Here is a 25,597-nt window from a genome sequence, read left to right on the forward strand (position 1 = left end):
TGAACATTCTCATACCTGTCTTTTGGAGAATATGTATGTATTTCTATTGGGCTTACACCTAGAAGTGGAATTGCTGGGCCATGGGGTAAGTAGATGGTGCCAAATGGTTTTTCCCAAATAGTTGTAGGTTAGATTCCCACACACTTCCACATCTTCACCAACCATAGTCTTGTCTTTCTGACCCTTTTGGTCATATCTCATTGTGATTTTTATCACTATTGCCCTGCTGACTAATGAGGATGAGTATCTTCTCATTATTGGGTGGTATACTTTTTTTTTTTTTGGTAAGAGATAGGGTCTCATTCTGTTGCCCAGGCTGGAGTGCAATGGCGCAATTATAGCTCACTGTGACCTTGAACTCCTGGGTTCAAGCAATCCTCCTGTGTAGCTGGGACTATAGCCACACACCACCATGCCTGGCTAATTTTTAAATCTTTTGTACAGATAGAGTCTTGCTATGTTGCCCAGGCTGGTCTCGAATTTCTGGCCTCAAGTGATCCTCCTACCTTGGCCTCCCAAAGTGCTGACATAACAAGTGTCAGCTATCGCACTTGGCCTTCAATAGTGTATTTTTTGAATGTACCTATTTTTCAAGAGGCAGCCCACAGCGATGGCCTCAGCAGTGGAGAGCAGGAGATCCTTACTTTGCTCGGCCGGGCAGACAGCTTAGGCATCCCATTCCCTGGCTCCGCAAGTCTAAATAGAGGGCTTCTTTTTGCTGTGAGTGGTTGCTATTGCTCCCTGTTTTCAGCACCCTGGAGCAACAGACGGAAGGAAAGCTGCCTGTTCCTCATCCAAGAGGTTCTTTCCTTGTTCTTCCTATAACAAAGACATATCTGGGACACTTCTCTGCTAAAGTTAGCATTTATTACGTATAAGAAAGGTGGAGTTGAGAGAGAACAAAGTGGGTCTGGGTGAGGACTCCCATGGAACCAGTAGGAGGGGAAAGCAAGTCCCAGAGAACTGAGTTGTATTCTCCCGAGTGTAGACAACTCCCTGGGAGAAGGAGGCAGCTGTGCAAGAGGGCTGAGCACTGATCCTGGACAGCAGGATAAGCCAAGTCCTTACCTCTTTCCTGCATTTCCCTTCTGCACAAAGTAGGTCTAAATCCATTGCTTAACTTCCAAAGGAAGATACTTGGTTTAAGAATGGCCCAGACCCTTCCAGTGCAACAGTCCACTTGAGAATCCCCACACCAGGCACAAGAGCATAGACTAGCTGTCAGGACAAAGAGTGGGCAGAACATGCAGGGTTAGTTTTACCTTTGACCTTGGATTTCCATCTCGTCAATCGTAATTTCTATATGAAAAGGACAGACTCAAGGGGTCAGGTGGGGGGGAATGGGTAGTTTGAAGCATAAGGGAGTAAGAATCATATCAAGTGCAAAGAGACCATAATAATTAGAAACACTTTAATTCCTAGCCACTTGGCGGCACTTAAGCATCAAAGCCATCCAAGCATGTCCTGCCTTTGAGCTTGCTCAGCAAGAGTAGATGATCACACAACTCTTAAGGTAAATCAAAATTAGATGAAGGTTATTTATTGGTGTGACTTTTTTTCCTGTAGTGAGCTTCCTTTACACAGCATGGTGTAAATAGCATCAGACTGAATGAAAAGTTTAAATGCAACCATAAATAATTATAATAAATATACATCAAGTAACTTTACAGCACACATTTCTTTAGGGCCAAGGTTTGGATGGGTCTGGACCTCAATGTGTTCTCTGGGAAAAGCAGCCATGTTAGCAGCAGATACCTTACTCACAACTGTCATCTAATCAAGTGATGGGCCAACCCCTCTTGGGGAGGTAGCTGACAAGTCCTTTCAAAGGATGATTGGAAGGAACCAAGAATTTAAAGAGACACGGAGGAAAAAACCACTTCTAATAACTCCAGAAGCTCTTTCGTTATACAGCAATGAAATAAGAGGATCCTTGTTGTCAGGAACATATCCTGGTTGCAAACCCCCGCTCCCCCCACCAAGGGGAATGTGGCTTCCGGGGAGGCAGCGGGCTGACCGTCTTCCTTTCAAAGCAGGGGAACTGCTTGCAGGTACTCACCTCCAGGGGTGACTTGCATCAAATGTAACTGATGCAGCGGTCACGATTTATCCTAGGTTTATCGCGTCCTTAGGTCAGGGAATCTTTTCTATAATGGTCCTTAATGCATTTCCTACGAATAATAATGAGAAGATGGATGCTAACGGCTCTAACTCTAAAACTCACACATCTTTCCAGCAGGCCAGGGCACATCCTCTTTGGACCAGCATCCACACTCCAAAGCCTTCTAGACAGCACTCATTCAGAACTTCCAATATTCACAATATTATACAATAAATACAGTGATGCAATTCTGTGAGACCTGGCAAGGCCCAAAATGACAGTGTCCAACAAGATGGCATGTGCTGCTCATGAACAAAGTACCATTGGACAAAGACCGATTTGGGGCACAAATGCACTGGGGCAGGGGGTGAGCCTGGAGGCAGCTCAGCCCTGGCACACACACATGAGGCAGCGAGGGACGTGCTGGGTGAGGGGCAGAAGGATGCCCTGGAGTCTGCATCTGGACTTGAAGGTCTGAGTCACTAAAGTAGACCCCAAATTGAGCAGAGCACCTCAGATAGCTCTTTGAAAAACCAGTACGTGGCCCTTTCCTCTCCCATCACTGCAGTGAAGAAGGGCCGTTTCTGAGCACGAAGTGGGGTAGGCTTGAATTGTGTGCTTTCCTGTTCAGTGTCAGAAAAGGCCCCCACTTGAGCACTGTCCCACAACTCCAGGTGTCTTCTCAACTCCTGCAGTTGGGATGCACCCAGGTGTCTCTAGGAACTAAAGTCAGGAACGAACCCTTGAGTCCTCTGGGGACAACTGTCAGACCAGGGGCTCACAAGAGACATAGCAGATAGGCTTTTATGGGTGGGAGGGGACGGGGGAGCCAGTGTGGGCTTTTCTTCAGAAAAACCAAGACCATGAGCAAGTCCTAAAGCAGGAAGATTAACACAAAGCTTCCTGCGTGTCTCTCACATGTTGGGGCAACTGGCCCGACCATCTCCAGGTGGAAGGAGGCCTACAGGACCTGCCTCTGGGAGAAACTCCAGCTCACGGCAGGAGGGCAGGGCTGGCCACAGGCATGTTCGTGGAGATGCTCTGCAGAACGGGGTGCTCTGTGGCCAAGGTCATCTCACCCCCAGTTTCCTGCTTGGTTGTTCTGTGATAAGAAACCAACTGGGGCCTTATGGCATCAGAATCTGGTGGCCACGGGGGACAATGTCCATAAAGATCAAATTAGACACAAACTGTCTGGGAACTAAACTATCCTACAAATAGACCACAAACAGGCAGCAAAAGAACCAACCCATCACGAAACGTACAAATACAAAAGGTTAAGTTTTCCAGGAGGTCCTGGAACATGGACGAAAGTTTGGAAAAGCAAAATGTTGCCAACTCCTCACACAGGGCCCTGGAGGGACGTGCCTGCAGTGGCAGGCTTCCCAAGCCGGCAGAGTGGGTGCCTCGGTGACAGCCTAACTCTGGGACTCCCTTTCATCAGCCACTTAGGGGGTCTTCACGGTAGTGAATGGCACAACGAAGTTTCTCCAGCATGATTTCCAGAGAGGAGTACTGGGGAAGCTTGATCATGAACATGCAGGTCTCCACGCGGATGTAGCGTGAGTCTGGAGAACCTACAGAGAAACATTGGGCCGAAGTTAGGCTGGGGCCTACGGCTCTGTTAGGGTCCCAAGGAGGCCTGGCCTGCTGCTGCTTCCAGGTTGACCTCTTTGGGCAGCTCCGAGCCAAATCCGGGGCCCAGCACAAGGGGAATGAGGGCCAGGAACCGGGGCGGGGCAGAAGGAAAGGGCAGACACGTGACTCCTGGACGGCACCGGTCCCAAACCGCTGAGTCGTGTGGGAACCCTGCTGCACACAGGTTTGCTTGGTCAGCAAAGTGTTTAGTTTTGATTTTTAAATTGAATTATCTTCCTATATTTAAAAGTTGGGAGGTTAAAAAAGTTCTGGATCTTTCAGCTTCTTTTGAAACATCAGAAGATACGTTAACACCAGGCCTGTATGGCCTCCGTTGGCCCCAACCCCTTCATTTCTATTTGGGTTTTGGTGTGCGGGGTTCCTGCTCATTCTCTGTCCCTCATGCAGAGCCTGGCAGCCCCAGCTCCAAACAGAGAAGGACCTGTGTGTCCCCACTTGCAACATGGCCCCGGGAGGGCAGTACCTGCTGTGCCATCTGGGGGGGCGATCTTCATGGGGTACGGGGGCACGTGGGCTGTGTCAGGGCCGCCATCTTTACAGGGGCAGGTGAACGGGATGCGTTCCTGGTTGCAGGCAAACTTGATGAACTTGCACAGCTCCTCCTGGGAGAACATCTCCAGAGCCCCCCAGAAGAATTCGATGTGCTGGTCTGTCTCCATCAGCCCCACCTGGTACATGGTGTGGGCCTGGGAAGAGAGGCCCCCAGCTGTGAGGAGGCCCGGGCCTCTGCTTACCCCGTGGCCTCCCAGCCCCAAGCAGGGTACCGCAGGGACAGCATGCAGGCTGTGGACCAGGGAGATGACAACGATGACAATGACACGGGTCTGTGGTGAGGACAGAGTGCTGAGACAGGCCAGGGGTGCTGCCTACATGGACACCGCAGGTGACGGGGGATGGCAGGCCGGGCGCCCACCTACCTTCAGGAACTCGAGGTTGATGTACGGGAGGCCGCAGGTGCGCAGCTCCATCTCCAGCGGGCTGAGCGTGGTCAGCAGCTGCAGGGGGATGATGGAGCCCAGGCCGGCCCGCACCGCCGTCACGCACTCCACGTTCTGCAGCTCCCGCAGCCGCAGGCTCCGGATGGCCGCCGCGTAGATGTCCTTGTTCTCCCACCTGCCGGGCGAGGGGGCGCAGGTGAGGGAGGACTCCGAAGAGGTGGATGGGGTTGTTCCTTCTCAGTCTGGGGGCCACACCCACTCAGCCAGAGGTCCCGATCCCTTTCGCAGGAGTGGCCTGAGGTCCAGTTGCCCAGGCTGTCCCCATCCTGGCAGCTTAGTTCATTCTTCTCCTGCCTCGGTGTCACCTACCTCAGAGCTGTTGTTTCTTTAATGAAATCCTTCAACTGAGGACCCTGTTTCTTCGTACCCAATGCCCTGCCTCGTATCCCTCCCCCTGGTGAAATCCACCTGTCACCTGACGTAGGCCCTCGTGCTGTTGCCCCTGTCATACCCTGGCCGCCCCTCCCCGCGCACACTCACGCCACAGGGATGTGCCGGCCGCGGCTGCACAGCTCCACCTCCTCGCCCGTCATGGTCAGGTAGGTGAACCTGCAGCAGGGCTTGTTGGGACTGTCAGGGCTCTCGGTGGCCAGGTGCTGGGAGGCGATCTCGGCGCACAAGGCCTCCAGCTCGGTCTCGTCATTGATCTGGGGGGCAGGGGCAGAGCGAGGCTGACAGCCTGCCCTGTCGCCAAGGCCCCAGGGAGGCGGAACCCTCGTCTCCAGCTGGTCAGCGTCAAGCACGGTGTGGGCAGCGTCTACCCTTGGCCGTATGGATGGGCCCGTGACCGAGGCCTGGCCAGAGCCTGTCACGGCTCAGGGTTGGGCACACGACCTGGGCCAGGCTACTGAGACCCAAAATCCAAGCCGTTGCCTGTTACTGTTCACAAGCGGCAGTCCTGTCTTCCTGGTGTGGCTCTGACTACATGATGGCACACCTGGTGCTGCTGGAGGGCAGCTATGCCAGCACACTGTGAGAGACTTCCTGAGACCGGTTACTGATGACATCGTTTGAGCACCAGGACTCAGCCCTGCCTGAAACCAAACCTGTATATGTGCTTTTTAAGAGTGAATAATTTTTTTTTTTAAATTTTCTTAAGCTGGTTGGAACTGGGATTTGTCACTTGCCACCAGAGAGCTGACTTAATCCTATCTGTGGAAGATGCACAGGCTACTCCCCCCACTGTCTGGCATGCTGGGATACCAAGGGGATGACAGGATCTGACCCTGTACTCTGTCCTTAACAACCAGCTCCCTACCCCTGCACCCGTGGTGACAGCTGCAGGCCTTCCTATGTACCCCTGGCACCATGTAGTTCTGGTGTCCCAGCACCCCTCTGTGGCCTTGCCCATCCCCTTCAGCCACAAGCCTTGGCTGGACCATCTGCCTGGACACCACTTTGTATCCTCTGCCTGCCCCAGCTCCTTGCTGCCACCCAGAGCCCCAAGAGGGCTTCTGGGAGGAGGATTGCCCTCCCATGACCTTTAGATCTTTCATCCTCATCCCTGTTTCTACCAAGAAGCCAGCTGATACCCAGGGCCCCAGCTTTGCATCTCCCTTGCATTGGCTGCCTTTAAGTGTGGCTAAAGAGACGACCACACAGAGCCTGGCCTGCGGTGCCTCAGTGGGCCCACTGAGTTTTCTGCCGGTGGAGGCAGAATGAGCCGATACCTCCTTTGACTAGGTCCCGTGGCAAGCAGCCTCTGCCAGGCTCAGACACAGTCTGCTCCCCTGTGGGCAGAGGAAGGTGGCTGCGGTCAGAGGCCACCTGCCACACTCTGCGGGTCAGTTCTCCAAGCTGAGGGGAGTGTGCAGTGCTGAGGAGCACGGGCAGTAGAGCCGGGCAGACCTGGGTTCCTGGTGGCTCTGCTCCCAGCCAGCCGTGTGGCCCTGGGCTCGTCATTTCGCCCCACTGAGTCTCACTTTCCTCCCAGTCCGCATGGGCCTTGCATAAAGCAGAGCAGCCTGGAACGCCCCGAGGACAGGACGTGATCCAGAGCCTGGCCTGTGACGGGGCCTCGGGGCTGAATGCTGAACCCTGGCGGGACCCAGCAGCTCCACAGGCCCAGCTGGCAGCCTGGCATCAACCACAGCTCCTCAGGAGGGTGCTGGTCAGATGTCACCGTGGTCTCAGCATCTGTGTGTGTCCCACACATGTACAGGGAGAAGGGGGAACTCCAGCCCCAGAGCCTTTCCTGGCCAATCTCAGATGATTCCCCAGGGCTGACCTCTTGCTCTCTGAGGCCCCGAAACAACTCTTAGAAATGAAGCCAGGCGGCTTATAGCAATTCCCCTAGCCACCTGTGTCCATGAGGCCAGGAACCCTGCCCTGTGTCCTTGGGGATAGACCCTGTAACTGGGAGGCCCAGCAGGGCTGGTCACCCCAGTATGCTGCTGTCAGCAGGGAGGGAAGCCACAGGCCTTTGTCCCCACGAGACAAGCCTTCCTGCAGAGGTGGCTTGCACTGCTGACGTTCTCTGGGGGGGTCCCACCCAATCCTCGCTGGGAAGCTCAGGTCTGCCGTGGAGGCCAAGGCAGAGGTGGCACGGAGGGCCCCAGGGCCCTGCTGCTGCCACAATAAATGTGCTTTTTCCCAGACAGAGTCACACTCTGTTGCCTGGCTAGAGTGCAGTAGTGTCATCGTAGCTCATGCAACCTCAAACTCCGGCCTCAGCCTCCCAAGTAGCTGGGACTACAGGCCCATGCCACCATGCCTGGCTAATTTTTCTATTTTTAGTAGAGACAGGGTCTCACTTTTGTTCAACCTGGTCTCCAACTCCTCAGCTCAAGGGATCCTCCCGCCTTGGCCTCCCAGAGCGCTGGGATTACAGGCGTGAGCCACGGCGCTCGGCCCACAAATGTGCCTTTCACTTACACTCTCGAATTTCTTGACGTAATTGTAGGTGAGAATGTCTGCCTCCTGCAGGTCTTGGTCGGGGTCCAGGGGCTCACCCACCAGTGTCTTCCAGAAGGAGGGCAGGAGGTCCAAGGGAAGAGGGACGTCTGCTCGAATCGCAATGCCCAGCAGCTGCCCCAGGAAGTGCAGCAGCTGCTCCTCCCCGTAGGTGATGGGGCTGGGGGTCAGGATGTACTTGCCCTGGAAGTGGAGGCGGGATGAGGTGCTGTGGACCAGTGCCTCTGTCCCCGCCAGGGAACACGTGTCCCAGGCTACCACGCCCCATGGCAGGCAGGAGAGAAGCCACTGCAAGGACCCGACCCTGTCCCAGAGCTCGCCCAGCCAGTGTGGCAAGGACCTGCCCACCCAGACCAGGAAGGTTTCTGAAAAGGCGTGGAGCTGATGAGGACATGGGTCCCAGGTCCCTGCCCTCAGCTGCCGGGCTCCGCCTTACCTTGTTCTTACTGACAGCCGAGCTGGGGCACAGCAGGAGCAGTGACAGCGAGGAGCTCTGCAGCTCTTTGCACACCTGCCACAGGAAGTGGCGAAAAGAGCCGCCTGCAGGACAGATGGAGACATGTCAGCACTGGGGACCGTCCCCACGGGGAGGTACTAGAGAGCAACACCCCCTCCCTGAGGACAAATCCTGCTCTGCCACTTACTAGCTGGGCGACTGCAGGGACATCACCTAATGCAGGATACCCCCGAGCAAGGCTGGGGAGAGCAACTGTACCCACCTCACAGGCTTGTTGCAGGATTAAATGAGATCACACGCATGTCCCTCATGTGGGGCACCTCTCACAGCTGCAAGCCTGCCCTGAGTTGGGGGCCTGTCTGGCCTCCCTGGGCCAGGCTGAGGGCGGAGCCACCTGTGTCACTCAGCACTGCCGCCCCAGTGCCCAGCGCTCACTCAGTGAATGCTCAAGCGCGTGTGTGGCCTCCCCTACTTCTGCTTTTCAAAACGGGCTTCTGGTTTTCTTGGAAAACTTCTCTGTCGCCGGGCCTCCCCTGGCCTTCCCTGTGTGTTCCCAGTTAGTGCCCTGAGGTCAGGGAGCTCTGGGGACAGTTGTACCTGCACACTGCTTGCTGAGAGCCATGCAGAGGCCCAGCTTGGGGACAGATGGCAGGGCCTGGCCCCCACCTCTGCTTCCCAGGAGAAGCAGGAGAGTCCTGACCGCTGACACCTGAAGGCCGAGGGCCTGGCTTTGTGACCCAGCCAGCTGGCGACCTTGGAAAAGCTACTTAACTCTTTGGAGTGAAGTTTCAGTGCTGTGAGGAGGTAAGGTGTTGGGTGTGGGCCTGGCATACTCTGAGCTCTCAGTGAACCCAGGCCATCTGGGAGGCCTGGGAGGTCTGTCCATAGCATGGCAGCGCCCCCGTCTGGTAGGCTGCTGCTGGGCACAGGGTTCCCTTGGGGCAGACCAGGGAAGCGGGGGCAGAGCTGGCGCTTCCTCCTGCACCGACAGCCCTTCCCTCTCAGCGCACCCAGCATCGAGGAACGGCATTTCCTGACCGTCTGGGGCTAAACATGCTGCAGAGTGCAACACCAGGGCCATTTGAATCAAGGGCGCCCCAGTGCCCTGCCACTCAAGGGACACACCTGAGTTTTCAGCCCACCCAACTCCTCAGCCAGGGCTCTGTGGGGAGCAAGCCAGTCTGCACCGAGGGCGCCTCTGCCGGGCCCACCCGGCACTCGCGATGCCGCGGGAGCAGAGGCCGCAGGGCTGGGAGGGACTGGCTGAGGTCCCAGACCAGTGTGGGCCCCAGTTCCCACAGGGGCTGTCCTGGAGGTCCTGGATGTGACGGTCACTGTGGGCGCAGATCTGGCTTCTGCAGAGCAGGGTGATGAGGACGTGCCTCTCGCTCTCGAAAATGGAAGCGAGCTCGGGCAGTTCAGGCTCAAATGAGCCGGGGAAGTTTTCTATTCTCAACAGCCTGCTCCACCGGGGCGCCGGCGGGGCTGCCACTTACTGGTGCCGTGGACCTCCTCCCCAGTGAAGCGGATGTTGAAGGCATACGTGGGGTCACCGCCGCTAGCCAGCTTGACGCAGAGCTGAGATGAGGGCACCGAGGCCAGCTGCCTGGCCGCCTGGCAGAAGTAGGAGTTCTCAGAAGCCCTGATTTCCCCTGGAAAGCCAGAGAGAGCTGCTCACATCCCCCTGCAGGGCAGAGCCGGGGCCCTTCCCGCCCCCTCGTTCGGCCCCCTGTGCCTTCTCTCTGCTCTTGGAACATCTTCAAACCTTTTGTGCTTAGCGCACGTGGTTCTCTCTGCCCGGAACCCGCCTCCCCTGGTCTCTAAGTGGTTGGCCCCTTCTCATCTTCTAGAGGCTTCCATTTGCCTCCTTGGGGAGGTCCTTTCCCCACCTTCCCACCCTGGCTCCTCTCTCATTTCCTCCTGCTTGTGTCCGTCGTGTCTATGTGCTACGGCAGAGACACCCGCGACCCCCCCCCCCCCGTTGCCTCCCCAACATCCATCCTCCTCCTCGTCTTTGATGCCAGAACCCCTATTTTTGGCAAGCACATGGCCAAAACGAAGAACGAAGTCTACATTCCCCCCACTTGCAGCTGGGTGTGGCTGAGGCCACGTGGAGGAAAGGCCTGACCCCGTGGAGAGCCAAGTTCCCTCCTCCTGCTGCCCCGAGCGCAGAGCCCCAGCCACACACGGGACACCAGGCAGACCGACCCCGGAACTGCCGTACCAGCCCCGGGCTTCCTTAGAGAAGCTTAAGTTCAAGAAATCTGCTAGTTTGTTTAAGCACTGCTGTTCTGCATTTTTTGGCCTCTATAGCCAACCCCACCTCCCACAATTTCCAGTGGGTCCAAGGTGATCTCGGGGGCCGCGTGGTCTGCTGTCCTCTGCACAGTGGCGTTCAGCACTCGATTCATCACCGTCACCTTCGTGTCATAGAAGATCAGCCCTGAGGAATGTGGGGGAGAGGCTGGATGGGCTGCCTCCCTTCCTTCCCCGCCCCCCTGGGGCCCCTGCCGCCTTCGGGGTCTTCTCCAGACACCCTGAAGGCCTCGGGCGGGGCACCCGATGCCCTGCTGCTGGCAGTGGGACCGGCCCTGGCTCTGCGCAGGGCAGTCTGTTAGCACTGGGCCACATGCTAAGCGCATTCACCCTCGGACTGTCACGCCCAGGACACCAGCTTGCAAGACACGACAAGCGAGGGTTACAAAATAGAATATAGAAAATGATACCTATTTTTAATAAAAAGAAAAAGAAGAAAGAAAAGAAAAAGGAAAAAAAAAGTGTTTGAGTGTGTGTGTCTGTGCGCATCTATTTGTATGTGAAGAGCAAAGTCTGGAATGACAGATACTCATCTGTTAACAATGGTCACCTCTGGGAGGTAGGGATGTGGGGGCCAGATAATGAGACAGAGCTTCAGCTTTGTATGTTTCTAAATAAGTTGAAACTTTTAAAGTAAGTTGAATTTTTTCAGAGCATAGGTTACTTTTACAATTAATTTCCCTTGGGAGGACCTACCGCTGGATGTAAGGCCGCAATGACGGCCTGAGGACCCCGCCCGCGGCCCTGGCACTGACCTTTGGCCTCCTTCAGCAGGGCAGCGATGCTGTGGGTGTACATGGGCGTCTGGCGCAGCTCCACCAGGGGCAGGAAGAAGGTCTCCAGCGTGGTGTTGAGGGACTGGAGCAGGGCGAAGCGCAGGCGCAGGCTCTCGATGGGCACGTCTGCAGGGCACAAGGGTGGTCAGGCTGAGATGCGCGGTTTGCAGACACGCCCAGGGGCTCCCTGTCACTGGCGAGGGCCACCTGGAGTGGGACTAGGAGGCTCCCCACACTGGATTTTATACCGGGGACCCTGGAGATATGCCAGTGAGTGAGCGGCCCCGTGTGCCTGAGCCTGTGCCAGGCAGAGGCAAAGCGGGAGGCCCTGGGCCAGCCAGACATGAGGTGCTGGCTCGTAAGGAAGTCGAGGCCCCCCAGCCTTCCTTTGGGCCATGCCAGGGCCGCTGCACGCTGTATTATTTTTTTAAGTCTTGATTTTGAAATAGTTATAGACTATAGAAGTTGCAAAAATAACAGAGAGTCCTGCCCACTTTGCACCCAGCTCTCCCTAGTGGTGAGGTCACATATCAAAACCACTGGCACACGGTCTTTTATTGTTTAGCCCAAATCTGTCTCCTCTCCCACGAGAGAGACGAAGTCAGGGCCAAATCCTCACCCACCTTCACCTCCTGGGCACCCAGACGAGAGCAGGCTCTGCGCCTGTTGCGGATGAGGCGCGTGGCTGAGCACAGCTTGTCCTACATGTGGGTACAGGGCCCTGCCACCGTGTGGTAGTGGGGCTTACTCCCCAGGGGACGTCTGGGAATTAACAGCTTATTTTTTGTCTACCTTCCTGGCTTTAATAAAAAGCACACGTCCCCTTGTCAGGAAGGCTAATGCCCTCCTCATGTTCCATGGCAGCCCGGCCTCAGAGGGGCCTCCAGCCCCTGCGTGTCTGTCTGTGGCGTGCCTTTGTTGTAAGGAGCATCCAAAAATGCCTCAGGCTAGTCTGGCCGCGGTCCCGGCCCCTTGTCTTGCTCTCCCTCCATTTCTGCAGCGCCCTCTTCTGCACACCTGGCTCCTGGCAGGTGTTCATACATATTTCTTCAGGGGACATCTAATGGCATCCAGCCCTTGTGAACACCCTCTGCGGTGGGGCTCGCCCCCGCTGGGCATCACGGGAGGGGACAGCCCTTGGGGCCACATACTCAAGAGACAGGCCACTCTGGGGTCAGCTGCATCGGCCGGGTCCAGATACACCTCGTGGGGATGGAGCCGCGCGGGCGTGATGGCCAGGTGGCGGCACAGCCGATTGATGTACTGCACGAGCGCCACGTCCATCTCCAGGGTCCACTTCCTTGAGGCCTTCTGTGCGTGTCGGACGTCGATGCAAGCACACCTGGGGACAGGGGAGGAGAGCAGGTGGTGTCTGCTGGATTCCCCTCACGGACACGCCCCCAGCTCCCTGAGCTCGGTTGCTCGGTGCTTGGACAGCTCCTCAGGCGGGAGCAGCTCTTTCAAAGGAAGCCAGCCCCGCGCTGCAGGGAGCGAGGATGGTGCGTCGTCCTGTGCACAGGCAGCCGAGTGTTGGGGTGCAGGAGGGGCTCTGGAGTCCCGGGGTGAAATCTAGGCTACATATGGCGACCCGGGCAAAAATGCATCCACTTCCTGAGCCTCGGTTTCTCTACCCGGAAAACAGAGCTCATAATAGCACCAGCCTCGTATGTTGTCACAAGAATTCAACGAGGTGGTGGCTGCGAGGCACCCAGCATGGCCTGGCACAGTCCAAATGCACAGTAAGTGTCAGCGGCTGGTGTCACTGGGGTCATTATCCTGTTCCCAGCCATCCCATTCAAGATTCCCCCGCGGAGCTCTCGGAACAGGCAGGGCAAGGAGTGCTTGTGAGGGCCTTGCCGCGGGGCTGCGTCACCACAGCAACATCGGACACAACCGAGTGTCCGTCGCCAGGGAGTAGCTGAATAAATGACACTACACCTATGAATGGACCACTCCATGGGGCCATGGAAATGACCAAGGGGGATAATGTGGAAAATGAAAGCAGCAGACCGCACAGCAGTTTGTCTGGCTGGACCCCACTTTGAAAGGACTGAAAAAATCTACCTCCAGAGAAACGCGGCAGAGACGTTTACTGGAGCGTCACCCAGTGACGTGCTGCGGGCACTGAATGCCAGGCTGTCGCTTCTGTGTGTGTGTGTGTGTGTGTGTGTGCACGTCCTTCTTCCACACACAGCACGATATTCGCCCAAGAAAGGCGGGTGGCAGGCACCTGGCAGGACCTTTAGTTCCGGAGCCTGTGGCTCCTCCAGGGGGCCACGTGCCATGGCGGGTGCATCACCCCGGCGGGGCCGTCTCAGGGAGGTGGGAGGAGGCGGCGTCAGGTCTCTCCTCACTACAGGCCACCTCTGTCCCACCCACGGAATGCTCAGAGAGAGACCCGAGCCTCCTTCAGGACGGGGGCCCCGTCTGCCTGGAGGTCCCCTCCCCGCTGTCCGGCTGGCTGACTACCTCTTAGCGAAGTCCACGGTGAGGACGGAGGATGTGTTAGGGCATCGCCAAGGCCCTACAGGGCCCCTGCGAACAAGCCCTTTTAGCTATTACAAATGTGTCACTTCAGATTCAGTTTGTAGCCCAATTTGTTCCTTTTCCACTTAGAATACGGTTTCTCATCCAAGATAAGTGATTCAAGAATCTACCTGTCGGGTACAATGACACTGTTCTGGTGACAGGTACACTAAAAGCTCTGACTGCAGCAAGACACGATTCATCCACATAACAAAAAACACTTGTACCCCCTAAATCCACACACACAAAAAAAATCAACCAAAACCCATAAAATAGGTAATTTTACTTTTCAACAAAACCCACAAAGTCATCCCTGTTACTGATTTCTGAAACCAGTTCAGAAAGCTTATGCCGGCCACTGCGGTGCCAAGACCCAGTTGGGGGTTGACTCTGAGCCTTTATGGAATGTACCAGATCCTGGCCCCAAGCCGTACGTCATTTCTCAGTTCAGAAAATGGATTTTTAAAGAAGCCTGCACCTGGCGCCATTTTGGGTGAGGCCAGGTCCCTGTTGCTGTGGGCAAGGCTGAGAGGGAGGGCAGGGGGCTTCTTCTGTCTTCATCTTGCCTGCTTGGGAGTCACTTGCAGTTACACAGGGGAAGCCAGATTTGGCCCTGGAGGCCGGTGAGCTGTGTCCCTGCCTGGGAGGGACGGAGCAACGAGACGTGGGAAAGGGCGATTCCGAGGAAAAGGCCCTTTGGAGGAATCACCCGCTCTGGACTGAACTGCGTTCCGCCAAATTCCTATGTCGGAGCCCTAACCCCCATGGGACTGTGTTTGGAGACGGGGCCTTTAAAGAGGCGATTAAGGCTAAATGAGGTCACGTGTGTGGCCCTAATCTGACAGGACAGGTGACCTTATACAAAGAGGCGATTAAGACACAGACACACAGACCGAGAGGTGGCTGTGTGAGGGGACAGCGAGAAGGTGGCGTCTGTGAGCCGGGGAGAGAGGCTGCAGGAGGAACCAACTCTGCTCACACCTTGGTTTTGGGCTTCCAGCCTCCAGCACTGTGAGCAGAGACGTTCCTGTTGTCTCAGCCGCAGCCCCAGCGGACTGGACGGTCCCCAAGTCAAGAGTTTGAGGAAAAGAGCGGGGTTTGTGTTACAAATGGGTTAGAAAGCCACGTAATTAAGAACAACTGGGAAATCACTGAGAAAGCGCTTAACCCAGGGAGACAGCCCGGCGGCCCGGGGGCATCTGGGACACCTGCTTACCTCTCGAAATGAAGATCATAACCACACGACAAAATCGCCCTCCAGACGCTGCGGATGTCTTGCTTGGCTCGGTCAATAACGAATTTGTGAAATCCTTCCAAGGTCAGATATTTTTCCTCAGGGACTGACGGAAAAGCGTTCAGAGTGTTAGGAATGCGGTAAGAACCGCACACAACTCGGGCCTCTCGGCACCCTCCGGTCACGTCCCCTCTCTCGTGGCCTCGTCCTCCCAACCCCTCCCAAGCCCCAACTCCGGGGCCTGTTGTTTTGCTTCTCCAGCCACTGCTCACGGGACACACCCAAGTGACCAGGTCTGCGAGGGCTCAGCCCCTCCTCGACAGGCTGTCATCACGCCGGGCAGGGCTTCCCCGCATCCCTTCTCCCCACGAGTCTCCGGAACACCCCGACTACAGCCACAGCCTGGCAAGGGGGATGGCTTTCTCCAGCGTTGCTTATGTTCTGCTGCCCAGAGCAGACGACTAGCTTTGGGCAGGTGCCTTCTAAAAGAAAATTTCCAAGCAGATTCCCAAATCTTTACTTTGCAGTCACAATCATCTATTCTTTGTCTTGGGTGCGTGTTGTTTCTGAACAGCCATTTTTACCCCCTTAAGGTCCATGGTCCTCAAAGGTGGCATTCCGGGGCAATGAAGGGGCACTGGCCAGGTATATTCTGCAGCATCTTTGGAAATGCCACTCTGCCTAGACTAAAGCCCCAGGGAGCCCAGGCCATCCCAGTCCAGGAGAGCAAAGAGGCCTGTCCCCTGTGCAGCCTGTCCTGCCCTGTCTCGGGACAGAGGCAGGTCCCCAAGCCCACACCGGGCCCGAGCTGTTCATTCACCTTCTTGTTTTTTGGTGGGCGACTTCTCTGGGTCCTTTTCATCTGGTTTGCTCTTTTCTGGTGACTTTGGCTTCACAGTGGGCTTCTTTTCGCTTAAGGCAGTCCTGCTGTAGAGCAAAGCACTGCGATCACGATGCCGCCCGTCCACACGTCCCCCTGACAGGGGAAACACAGAACCTCACGCAGGCGTTAGTCCGTGGCCACGGAGCAGGCGTGGCTGGGCTCAAGATCACCTTTGTCCTGAGGAAAGTTTACTGAGCAAATTATGAGGACAAATTGATGCCTTACGATGAGAAAAATCTTAAAGATACTCTTTTTAGACATTCTTTCTACGTACTGTATAGCCGCACTATTCAGTAAGTTGGCCACAAGCCCGATGTAGCTTCTTAAGGTTAAATTAAATAAAGTTAAATGAAATCACAAATTCAGTTCCTTGTTTGCACCTGCCACGTTCCCGGTGCTCCGTGGCCAGATGCGGCTGCTGGCCACAGTGCTGAACAGCTCAGAGAAACAGCACCAATTTCCATCGTCACAGAAAGTTCTACTGAACACTGCTGATTTAGAAACACCACTTCTACATAACAAATTAATAAAAAGACACATTATTTTTCTGGCCATTTAAACAATTTCTCCAGAGACTCCTGCTGGGACTACTTTGCTATCAGAGTTTCTATTGCAACTACTTGAGAGTCAAAAACCTGTATCTAAAGAAAATTCTATTAGGTATATGTGCATATCCACCCATGGAATATTATGTAGCTATTTAAAAGAAAGGAATGGGGAAGAAAGGGATGGCCGTGGCGTCAGCCTAGCTCACAGCAACCTCAAACTCCCGGGCGCAAGCGATCCTGCCGCCCGGCCTCCTGAGTAGCTGGAATTGTAAGCGCGTGCCACTCACTGCACCCAGCTGAGCAGTTTCTTAATTCAGGCTAGTCTGCTTTCCAGCCTGCGTGTCCAGATGTTACTACACTTGTGGATGAAATGACACAATCAGCGGCCACCCTCGGCCCCGTCTTCCCCAGCCCGTGGGGGGCGCACCTGACGCTGTTGAGCACGGCCTTGTCCTTGGCGGGCGGCTTGGTGATGGGCCGCTTGGTGCTCACCACCTTCACCGGGTGCTGCTCCTTCCCGGCTTTGCTGTACTTGCTCTTGTCGAACTTGGGCTTGGGCACGCCGTACTTCCTTAGGATCTGCAGAGCACACGGGCGGGGTGGGGCTCTCAGGCTCACCGTACAGGGCACCCGAGGCCCGGGGCAGGCATGGTGGGGACAGGGCGGCTACCTGGGTGAGCTGGTCCTCCAGCACCTTTTTTGGAGGCCGGACGTTGGTGAAGAAGAGCTGGAGAAGGTTGCCTGGGGTCTGGGAGTTGATCTGCTCTTTGCTGAGATAAATGTCAGAGACTCGGATGGGCTTCGCTGGTGTCAGGCTCAGTGTCTGCTCTGAAGGGGCGCAGCTCTTAAATATTTCCGTCAGAACCTCTCTGGCCCCAGGCACCAGCTTCTCCCCTGTTCCAGATGGAGGGAAGGGAAAACAACGCTGCCGTGAACCACTAGGTCAGGACGAGCCCTGCAAGCGTTTCATTTAGTTTTCATAAACCCTGTATTTGTGAAACGGGGCCAAGGACACTTAGTGGAGATGGTGAGCCGCCCACCAAAGCCTGGCCTCCTCTCCTCCGGCCACACGGCTCAGGCACAGGCCAGCCCGCCTTGCTGTAAGGTGTGGCCCTGTGAGCGCACTCTCCCTGGGGACGTGGCCGCATTGGGGCCAGGCCCGGGATGGCACACTCAGCTCAGCCTGGACCCTCGCGTCTGCAGGACATAAACTGCCACCGGCTGGAGCCGCTGTTCTCTAGGGTCTATTTATTTCAGCAGCTTTGGCCTATCTTAACCTTGATGACGTGTACTCGAAGGCCAAGTCCAAAGGAACAGAGGACAGGTGTTAAACCAGTTACTGCCTTATTAGGAAACATGTTTCAAAAGTGGTGCAACGCACAGGTGCAAAAAGAAAATTTTCTAAGATACAAGTGCCAACGAGCATCAGAGAAAATGCTTATTATTTCTGTCCCCAAACAAGCACTCCAGAAGGCACTCTCGTGAACCCATTTGCATGCCCCTTGGGCTGAGGGCTCACGGCTGCCTTCTCCCGCCTACCCGTTCCCCAGCCCTGCTGCTGGGGTGGCAGGGGCGTGGAAGAGGAGGGCAGAGCCCCAACTTCATGGAATGTCACATGCAGAATTCGCATGGCAACATGAGGCAAACATGTATGTCACCTAAAGACCGATACTTTAAGTGGAAGGCTTGACTGTAATAGGATCAAAGTCAATTCAGATTCAAAGTACGAAAAGACCAGGAGAGCAACAGTTATGGCCAAGGCTTCCTGTAAAGTAGATGCCACACGCCTCGGGGGCACTGAGAGCTGAGGGGGCAAAATACATACTGACAGGGACAGGGTGGGGGGGGATGAGGGAGGAGCCACCAAGGCCTTCCCTCAGTCCAGGCAAGATTTAAGGTGACACCAAAAATTTCAGTCATTAATATTTTAATGCAATATTTTAAAAAGTCAAATTTGATGCCAAAAAAACAAAAAACAAACAACAAAAAAAAAAACTTGTGATGAACAAAACACTACCAGTGCTGAGACAAGCCACACCAGAGCCTGAGGCAGGCTAAAGATCAGTGCTTTTATCCTACCTTTATTTAGAATTTTACCACTTTGCTAATCAGGGGTGTTTTGCATTAACTTTCACTTTTTAAAATACTGCATTAAAATATTATTTATCCTACAGAGTTTTTTGGAACCCCATTAAATTGTGTGGCCAAGGCCTCATTTACCTCACCCTGATCCCAGCTCCGAGGGAGAATCTCTGCGTTTCGTGATTAGGAGTAATGATTTGAAACAGCAAAACCCCTACTCAGTGTTACGTTTTTGTATTGAAAAACACAAAACAACCTAATAACTCTATTATAAAATTTCAAGAAATATTAGAGATTTAAAAAAAGTGACATGGTTAGAAATTCTGAGAAAGAGTGGTACAAAATAAAAACAATGACACAAAGAACTGTTGCTAATGATAAAAAGAAAAAAGAAAAACTTCTGTTTCTAAAGTGAAGCTTGGGGTGGGCCGTTGGCCTTAGACCGGAGCCTTCTGCAAGACTCAGCTCTGTGGGGGCGTCATTAGAGCCCTGGGTCCCGGATAAACACTTGGTATTGTACGAAAGCAGACAGGGTCCACCCCACAAAAAAGCCACGAGGATGACAAGAGGGATAGAAAATAGGACTTTTGTGAAAAAAGAGCTAGAACTGTTTCTTCCCCAAGAACAGTATAAAAGGGTGAGGCATTAGCTGTCCTCAAGCATGTGACCAAATAATTACCAGCAATGTACTTGGTACGTTCTAGCCATACAGGACAGAACAAAATAAATACACTTGAACTTGAACAAGCGGAAGCCTGGCTAGACACCCACAAAAAGACTTGAAGGTAAGCCCGTGCTGAGCCCGCAGCAGGCTGTGCAAAGCCACCCCTGGGGGTGTCTAGCTGGAGCACAGCAGGCCTGCAGCAGGGGCTGCAATGATGACCCACAGCTGGGAGAGGGTCCAGAATGTTCTCTCTACATCATATGAAGATGCACACAGTCAGCCTGTGTGCAATTGTCAGCAAACAATGAGCCTCTCGTCCCACTGCCCCAATATCCCCTGAGTCATTTTCAAAATCTTTAACTCCAGGAATGGCCACCAAGTTCCTCTTAATGCTGGATGGTAAAAAGAGGGGAAATTGGGGACAGGGAGAGATTTCACTCACTTTTTTCTGGAGCCTAAGACTGCTCCAAAAAAGTCTATTAATTAAAAAAAAAATCTATAACCCACCTTTAATTGACTTATCATTGAAATAATCTTCTAGCCCTGGGCTCCCTTGAGTGTCAAACAAACTCTGATTCACTACAGAGACGGTCAGAATCTCTTCCGTTGACATTTCCATCAGTTCGTCTTCACCATCCAAACTTGACAAACCAATCAAATCGTTATTATTAAACAAACTGGCTCGAATTTTCTCGATTTTGGCTCGGGATCTGATCTGTGTGAACAAAGACAAGGGTCAGGATTGAGTAGAATGACCCTTCCCTTCCCACCCTCCCCCGGAAACCCTCTGCCGCTCTCGAAGCCGAGAGGGCAGCCTGACTCGGGCAGCTGGCCTTCCTGGGAAACGTTCCCCCACGTGCCGACAATGGTGATTTTCAGGGGAGCAAGTCACTGGGAATCTCTGTCGCTAAACCTGCCTGGGTCTGGGCTTTACTCTGATGCCCAGGGAGAAAGTCATGCCTGGCTCTGAAGTCCCGGGGAAGGAGGCTGAAGGGGTAAAAGAAGTGATTCTAGGAAGGCAACCAGCCGCTTGGCCCCTGAACGCTCCTATCAGAGCCGGCCGGGAGAGAAAAGCAAAGCAAGTTCTCCGCCCGCCACTTTCTCTGCGTAGCCAGTGACAAGGAGGGGAGTCTGGACTTTTGAGCCTAGGTCCTGTCATGCAAAGGTTCAGGAAGACAGTGGCTGCAGGATTTCTAAGTGAGGTGGTGCGAGAAGCACATGGCATCTTGAAGCGGAACTGCGACGCGGCAGCACGCCCGCCCGCCCTCTGCGACTCAGTCGCCTGGAACACGATGGCGTCTTTGTTCTGCTCAGTCAAGTCCCTCCCGCCAACAGCAGCACTGAAACCACCCCCGGCCGCTCCAGAATACACGGGTGGGGCCGGGAGTTGGGCCGCACATAGGGAAGCCCACCCATCCGGGACGGTCAGCTCCCGGGCCCTGCCCCGCACACGCAGCAGTGACTGCGCTGGCTTCACAGCATCGGGCGTGACGCCACTCTTGGGTGTTACCTCCAATGGCCTCAGTGTGCTCTTCCCAAGGGCTGCCCCGGGAAGCCCCCAAGTGCTCCCACATTACCTATTAGGAAGTAACTCTGGAAGGTTTAAAGAGGTTGGGAGATTCAAATTGGTCATGATTTAGTGGCTGCCAGGGCTCGAGAGCTGTTACCTCCACGACTGCAAAGCCTTTGATGGGGCGCGCTGCGAGGGGCTGGCTGTCCAGGGACGTGACGGTGTACATGGAGCCCACGTCCGACGCCGAGGCCGTCTCCGCGGTGTCCAGGGGCTCCCCCAGGCTGCCGAGGCTGCCCAGGCTGCCGGTGCTGCACAGGGAGATGTCCAGGCTCTCCTGGCTGGACACCACGTGGGGCTCCAACAGGCCGGGAGGGATGGGCAGCTCGAGGCCTGAGGGCAGCGGGTCCACGGAGAGGTCGCTGATGGTCTGCGAGATGCCCTGGGAGCTGCAGATGGAGGCCTGGCTGGTGGAGGCGGACGCGCTGACGCTCATGGCGGGCGTCAGGCTGCTGGACGTGCTCACCTCCAGGCTGTCGGTGCCGGGGAAGCCCAGGGTCTTCTCCAGCTCGGCCTTCCCGTCACTGCCCTCGGCCTTGTCTTTCGGCTTCTTGGGGTCTTCCTCCTGCAGCGGGATGTAGATCTCGTCTTTGAAGACCCCGCCGTGGGCATTGCAGGCCTTGCGGATGGCGCCTCGGACGATGCCCTCGTCCAGGTGGGTGGGGATCCCCGAGATCACCAGCAAGCGGCTGTGGGCAGTGGGGCCCACCAGCGCCTGGCAGGCGTCGGCGATGGCGTCGCTCGTCACGCCCAGCCCCTGCGGGTCCTTCCTGGTGAGGTGCCGGAGGATGATGAGCAGGGTGAGCGCGCGATGGAACCACAGCATGTCCTCGGGCTTGCTGCCCCCGATGCTGAGCACGGCGGCGTCTGACTCCACCGAGCGCGGGGACTGGCGCTTGCCCGAGGACGAGGCCTTTTCCCGCTTCATCTTGACTTTTTTCCTCTTGGACAGGAGGCTGGGGCTCTGCGGGGTCTGTCCTGGGGAGGACGAGGAGGAGGAGGAGGAGTCACTGAGGTTGGGGGCAGTCGTTGAGGTCACCCCACTGGCGGTGACACTCATGTTGGTAGGCAGGGTCACTTCAGCCACCGCCAGGCACCCTTCCATGAGCGCGTGAAAGTACGTAGAGAACCTGCCCTGGTCGCTGGCTGCCGCTGCCCCGGAGCCCCCGCAGGTGCCGCCGGAGACCCAGCTCTGGGTCTCCTCGTCGTACAGCTTGTGCAGCTCCGACTGCAGGGCCATCAGCATGGCCAGGCAGGGGTTCAGCTGCAGGGCGATGGAGGAGGACAGGCCTGCGGGATGCCGCCTCTGCTCCAGGGCGTGCACCGTGCGCAGGAGCTCTGCCAGGAGGTGGAAAACGAGCTCCTTCACGCAGGCCGCCATGTCCGTGGTCCACAGGAAGTTTCCTGAGGCAGATATGAAACAACAACAGCAATTATTTACGCAGCGCTCACTACGCTCCCGGCACCGTTCTAAGCACTTTAATGGAGTCAACCCTGAAACTGACCCCGTGCAGTTTCCGCGTAATTCACCCATCTCACAGACGAAGAAACAGAGGCTCAGAGCTGAAGCACTGGCCCGAGGTCACACAGCTACAAGAGGGAGAGCCACGGCCTTGAGCCCTGTGTCCAGGGCAAGGTGCCAGTCTGCTTCTGCAGCTCAGGCAAAACGTTGGTATTTTCTGCCACGAAAGTGAGTTGTGACGAGTCACTGGAACGTTTCCGAAGGCACAGACGCTTACTACCGGGGCACACGATCCAATTTTACCAAACAGCACAGAAACGCAGACGGGAACACCGTTCCTTTTTAACTCCCTTTAGTCCTGATTTTGCCAACCAAAATCCTTACTTTGGGGCTGGTACACTCTAAACAGAGGGCGGACCAGAGACCCAGAGCCTTTGACAAGGAACAGTATTTGGTTACAGTTTTGTAACAGCAGCTATTTATTTCCCTTGTATTTATTTTTATGGTTATCTTTTAGTTATGTCAAGGGATATCAACCTTCCATTTAGAGCAGCGATGCAAAGGTTTCCTTAAGAGTAAATTTGAGTTTAAAAAAAAAAAAAGAGAAACGACTGCAACAAAAGCTATTAAATAAGCGCTGATAGCGCGATTCGTGGACGTGGCCAAAATCACATAAAGGTGGCACGAGAATGAAGTTCGGGAAATACCGGCTAGAAGCACAGGATGGACCACATGTTTGTGCCAAGGTCCCCTTCGTAGCAGACGTGTATCTTACATTCACAGTCACGTGACCTGGCAGCGAGTGGAAGCAGGGAGAGCGCGTGGTGGTGAGAAGCTACCAGGGACCACGAACGGCTAAGGCCCTCGCCCTGCAAGGGGGTGACCTGCAGTCCATGGCACCCAGATGGGTTCAGCACAGGGAAAGGTCACTGGACGGGGAGTCCCGAGGGCTGACTTACTAGGTGCAGCGCCTGCAAACGAGGAGACCACGCCTCCTGCTCTCAGGAGTGACATGGTTTGAGAATTCTGACTGGAAATAAGCCCGTGGTTGCCCTGGAACGTGGGTTCTCAAAGAGCCTTCACACAGGACAAGTGCCAGAGCCCCCCTGTTCCCCCGGGTTCCAGAGCCAGGCCCTGGGATGCTAGAACTGCTCCTGTCACCTCCTTTGTCGCCCTTTCTTTATCACTTGACATTCACCTAAGAGGACGCCCTTGGAGAGAATTCTTCTCCACCAAAACTGCACGTGGTGGCCCCACGAGCTGGGACTCGCTCCCCGACATGGTTCCCTGCTTACGTCTCCCCAGCCCCCCCAGGGGGTGTTTTCAATAATTTGACTTAGTTGCCACCAACTACAATGGGAAAAATCCACATCAAAATCCGGATTCTTGGCTTTTCTTGAAATAAGAACAGTTCTGGCAGGAGTGAAGCCACATTCCCATGTGGCTGTGGGTGCAGCAGGGGCTCATGGCCGTCTGACGGGGCACACGCCCTCTGGGTCACCGAGGCCTCCCCCCAACTTTCCTCCTTTATTTCTCTCATTTATGTGATCTGTTTGACTCCTGAGGGCATCTGCGTTTGGAACATTTTTTTTCCCCTCTGCCATTTTATTATGAAAAAATTAAAAAATATACAAAAGTTGAAGGAATTACACAGTAAATACCCGTATACCCACCACCTAGATTCTACCATTAATATGCTGCTGTATTTGCTGTATTACGCATCTGTTCATCCCTCTATCCCACCATAAATCCACTTTAGTTTTCAATTATTTCAGAATAGTTTGCAGACATTGGTGTCTTATCCCTAAACACTTAGGCAGGCATATCATTAATTAAATTTATTTATTTATTTGGGAGGCCAAGGCAGGAGGATTGATTGAGGCCAAGAGTTTAAGACCAGCCTGGGCAAGATAGTGAGACCCTGTCCCTACGAAGAATAAAAAAATTAGCTGGGTGTAGTGGCGTACGCCCATAGTCCCAGCTACTCGGGAGGCTGAGGTAGGAGGATTGTCTGAGCCTAGGAGTTCAAGACTGTAGTGAGCTATAGTGACGTTACTACACTCTAGCCCAGGAAACAGAGTGAGACCCTATCTTTAAAAGAAAAAAAAAAAAAATTTGAAAGGAGTGCAGTATTTATTAAAAAAAAAATTTTTTTTTGAGACTCCTGGGCTCAAGCCATCTTCTTGCCTCAGCCACCCATGTAGCTGGGACTACAGGTGCTCACCACCATGCCCTGCTGAGTTTTCTATTTTTTGTAGAGATGGGGTCTCGCTGTGTTGGTCAGGCTGGTCTCCAACTCCTGGCCTCAAGCAATTCTCCTGCCTTGGTCTCCCAAAGTGCTAGGATTTATAGGCATGAGCCACCACACCCAGCCTATTTAAAATTCTTTGAGGTAAATTTGCATATGGTAAAATGCACAATTCTTAAGTTTACCATTTCATGAGTTTTGCAACCCTTTTTAACCTCTGAGGAGCTAGGTAGTCACAATGTGAGATTTTGCAACATTATTCACTTCCACACCACCCTTCACCCCTAAAGTTACAATAACGGCATATATTTGTTTTAAAGTAAAGTATGATAACATTAATTTGATTTTCATGGTTAGTTGCTACCTCTCAAAATCATGAAAATAACCTGAAAATCACAGATTTGGACATCTAGGCTACACCTTAAGATCCATTCCCCAAGCCCACTTCAAATGACAGTGATCTCATGGGAGGCTGCAGCTGCTGGGGCCACCTGTGGCCACTCCCTCGGCCAGCTGGCCAGCTCCTTCCTCAGGTATCACGACAGCTCCCCGCCCTGATCCCGAGGGGACGCCAGCTCACCTAGCAGCTCCACCACCTGCAGGAGGACAGACGTCGGGATGGTGTCAGGCTCATCTTCGGATTTCCCTTCGCCGTCCTCCGATTTCCAGGACAGCAGCTGCTCTGCGAACGCCATAGCCAGCGGGAACTCCAGGGGCAGAGAATGCAACACCAGCACGGCGCCGGGAGGTGGAGACACCCCTGGAAGAAGCGTCCGAGAGGAAAGCGCGTGACTGGTCGCCCCTGATCCAAATAAGCTCACCAGGACCTGCCAAGCGCGCATGGAGAGACGGGGCCGGAAAGCCACCCACACATCCGCTCCAGGTGGAGGAAATGCCACTCCCCGCCCCACAGTAGGTAGCGAGCATCCCAGCGCACGCATGTGAAAGGAAAGGAAAGCCCCCCTGCAGTCCGGGCACCCTCTTCCAGGCCTTCCCCAGGTAGCAAAGGGAGGTCTTTTAGTCCTCTGCCTCTAAACTGCACCAAGCAGGCCTATTCTTTGTCAACAGGAATTGGAAAACGCAAGGTAAAAAATTATTTGAATCTTTAAAAAAAAAAAGGTAAGCAAAGAATGACTCCCAGCTGCTCTCATCGCCATGCG

The 25,597-nt window shown here is 54.6% G+C and overlaps 1 protein-coding gene across 3 annotated transcripts in view; it reads right to left on the reverse strand.

Annotated features, from left to right (window-relative positions):
• Positions 1–77: 77 nt before the first annotated feature.
• HECTD4 (HECT domain E3 ubiquitin protein ligase 4) overlaps positions 78–25,597 on the reverse strand; it is a 160,266-nt gene continuing 134,746 nt past the window's right edge. For 2 of the 3 annotated variants that reach the window (XM_069496936.1, XM_069496935.1), the window contains exons 60-76: positions 25,018–25,197; positions 20,825–22,131; positions 19,665–19,872; positions 17,082–17,305; positions 16,839–16,990; positions 15,801–15,907; positions 14,963–15,086; positions 12,372–12,562; positions 11,200–11,346; positions 10,452–10,571; positions 9,625–9,780; positions 8,108–8,211; positions 7,633–7,854; positions 5,239–5,405; positions 4,678–4,873; positions 4,224–4,446; positions 78–3,678 (exon numbers count right to left, since the gene is read on the reverse strand). In XM_069496936.1, coding sequence (XP_069353037.1) covers positions 3,542–3,678; positions 4,224–4,446; positions 4,678–4,873; positions 5,239–5,405; positions 7,633–7,854; positions 8,108–8,211; positions 9,625–9,780; positions 10,452–10,571; positions 11,200–11,346; positions 12,372–12,562; positions 14,963–15,086; positions 15,801–15,907; positions 16,839–16,990; positions 17,082–17,305; positions 19,665–19,872; positions 20,825–22,131; positions 25,018–25,197 — 3,965 coding nt within the window. In that variant the 3' untranslated portion in view covers positions 78–3,541. The remainder of the gene's footprint in view (positions 3,679–4,223; positions 4,447–4,677; positions 4,874–5,238; positions 5,406–7,632; positions 7,855–8,107; positions 8,212–9,624; positions 9,781–10,451; positions 10,572–11,199; positions 11,347–12,371; positions 12,563–14,962; positions 15,087–15,800; positions 15,908–16,838; positions 16,991–17,081; positions 17,306–19,664; positions 19,873–20,824; positions 22,132–25,017; positions 25,198–25,597) is intronic. The other variant, XM_069496938.1, reaches the window with a different exon arrangement.

This window comes from Eulemur rufifrons, chromosome 21, assembly GCF_041146395.1.
Source record: "Eulemur rufifrons isolate Redbay chromosome 21, OSU_ERuf_1, whole genome shotgun sequence".
In the NCBI taxonomy this organism is placed as follows: Eukaryota; Metazoa; Chordata; class Mammalia; order Primates; family Lemuridae; genus Eulemur; species Eulemur rufifrons.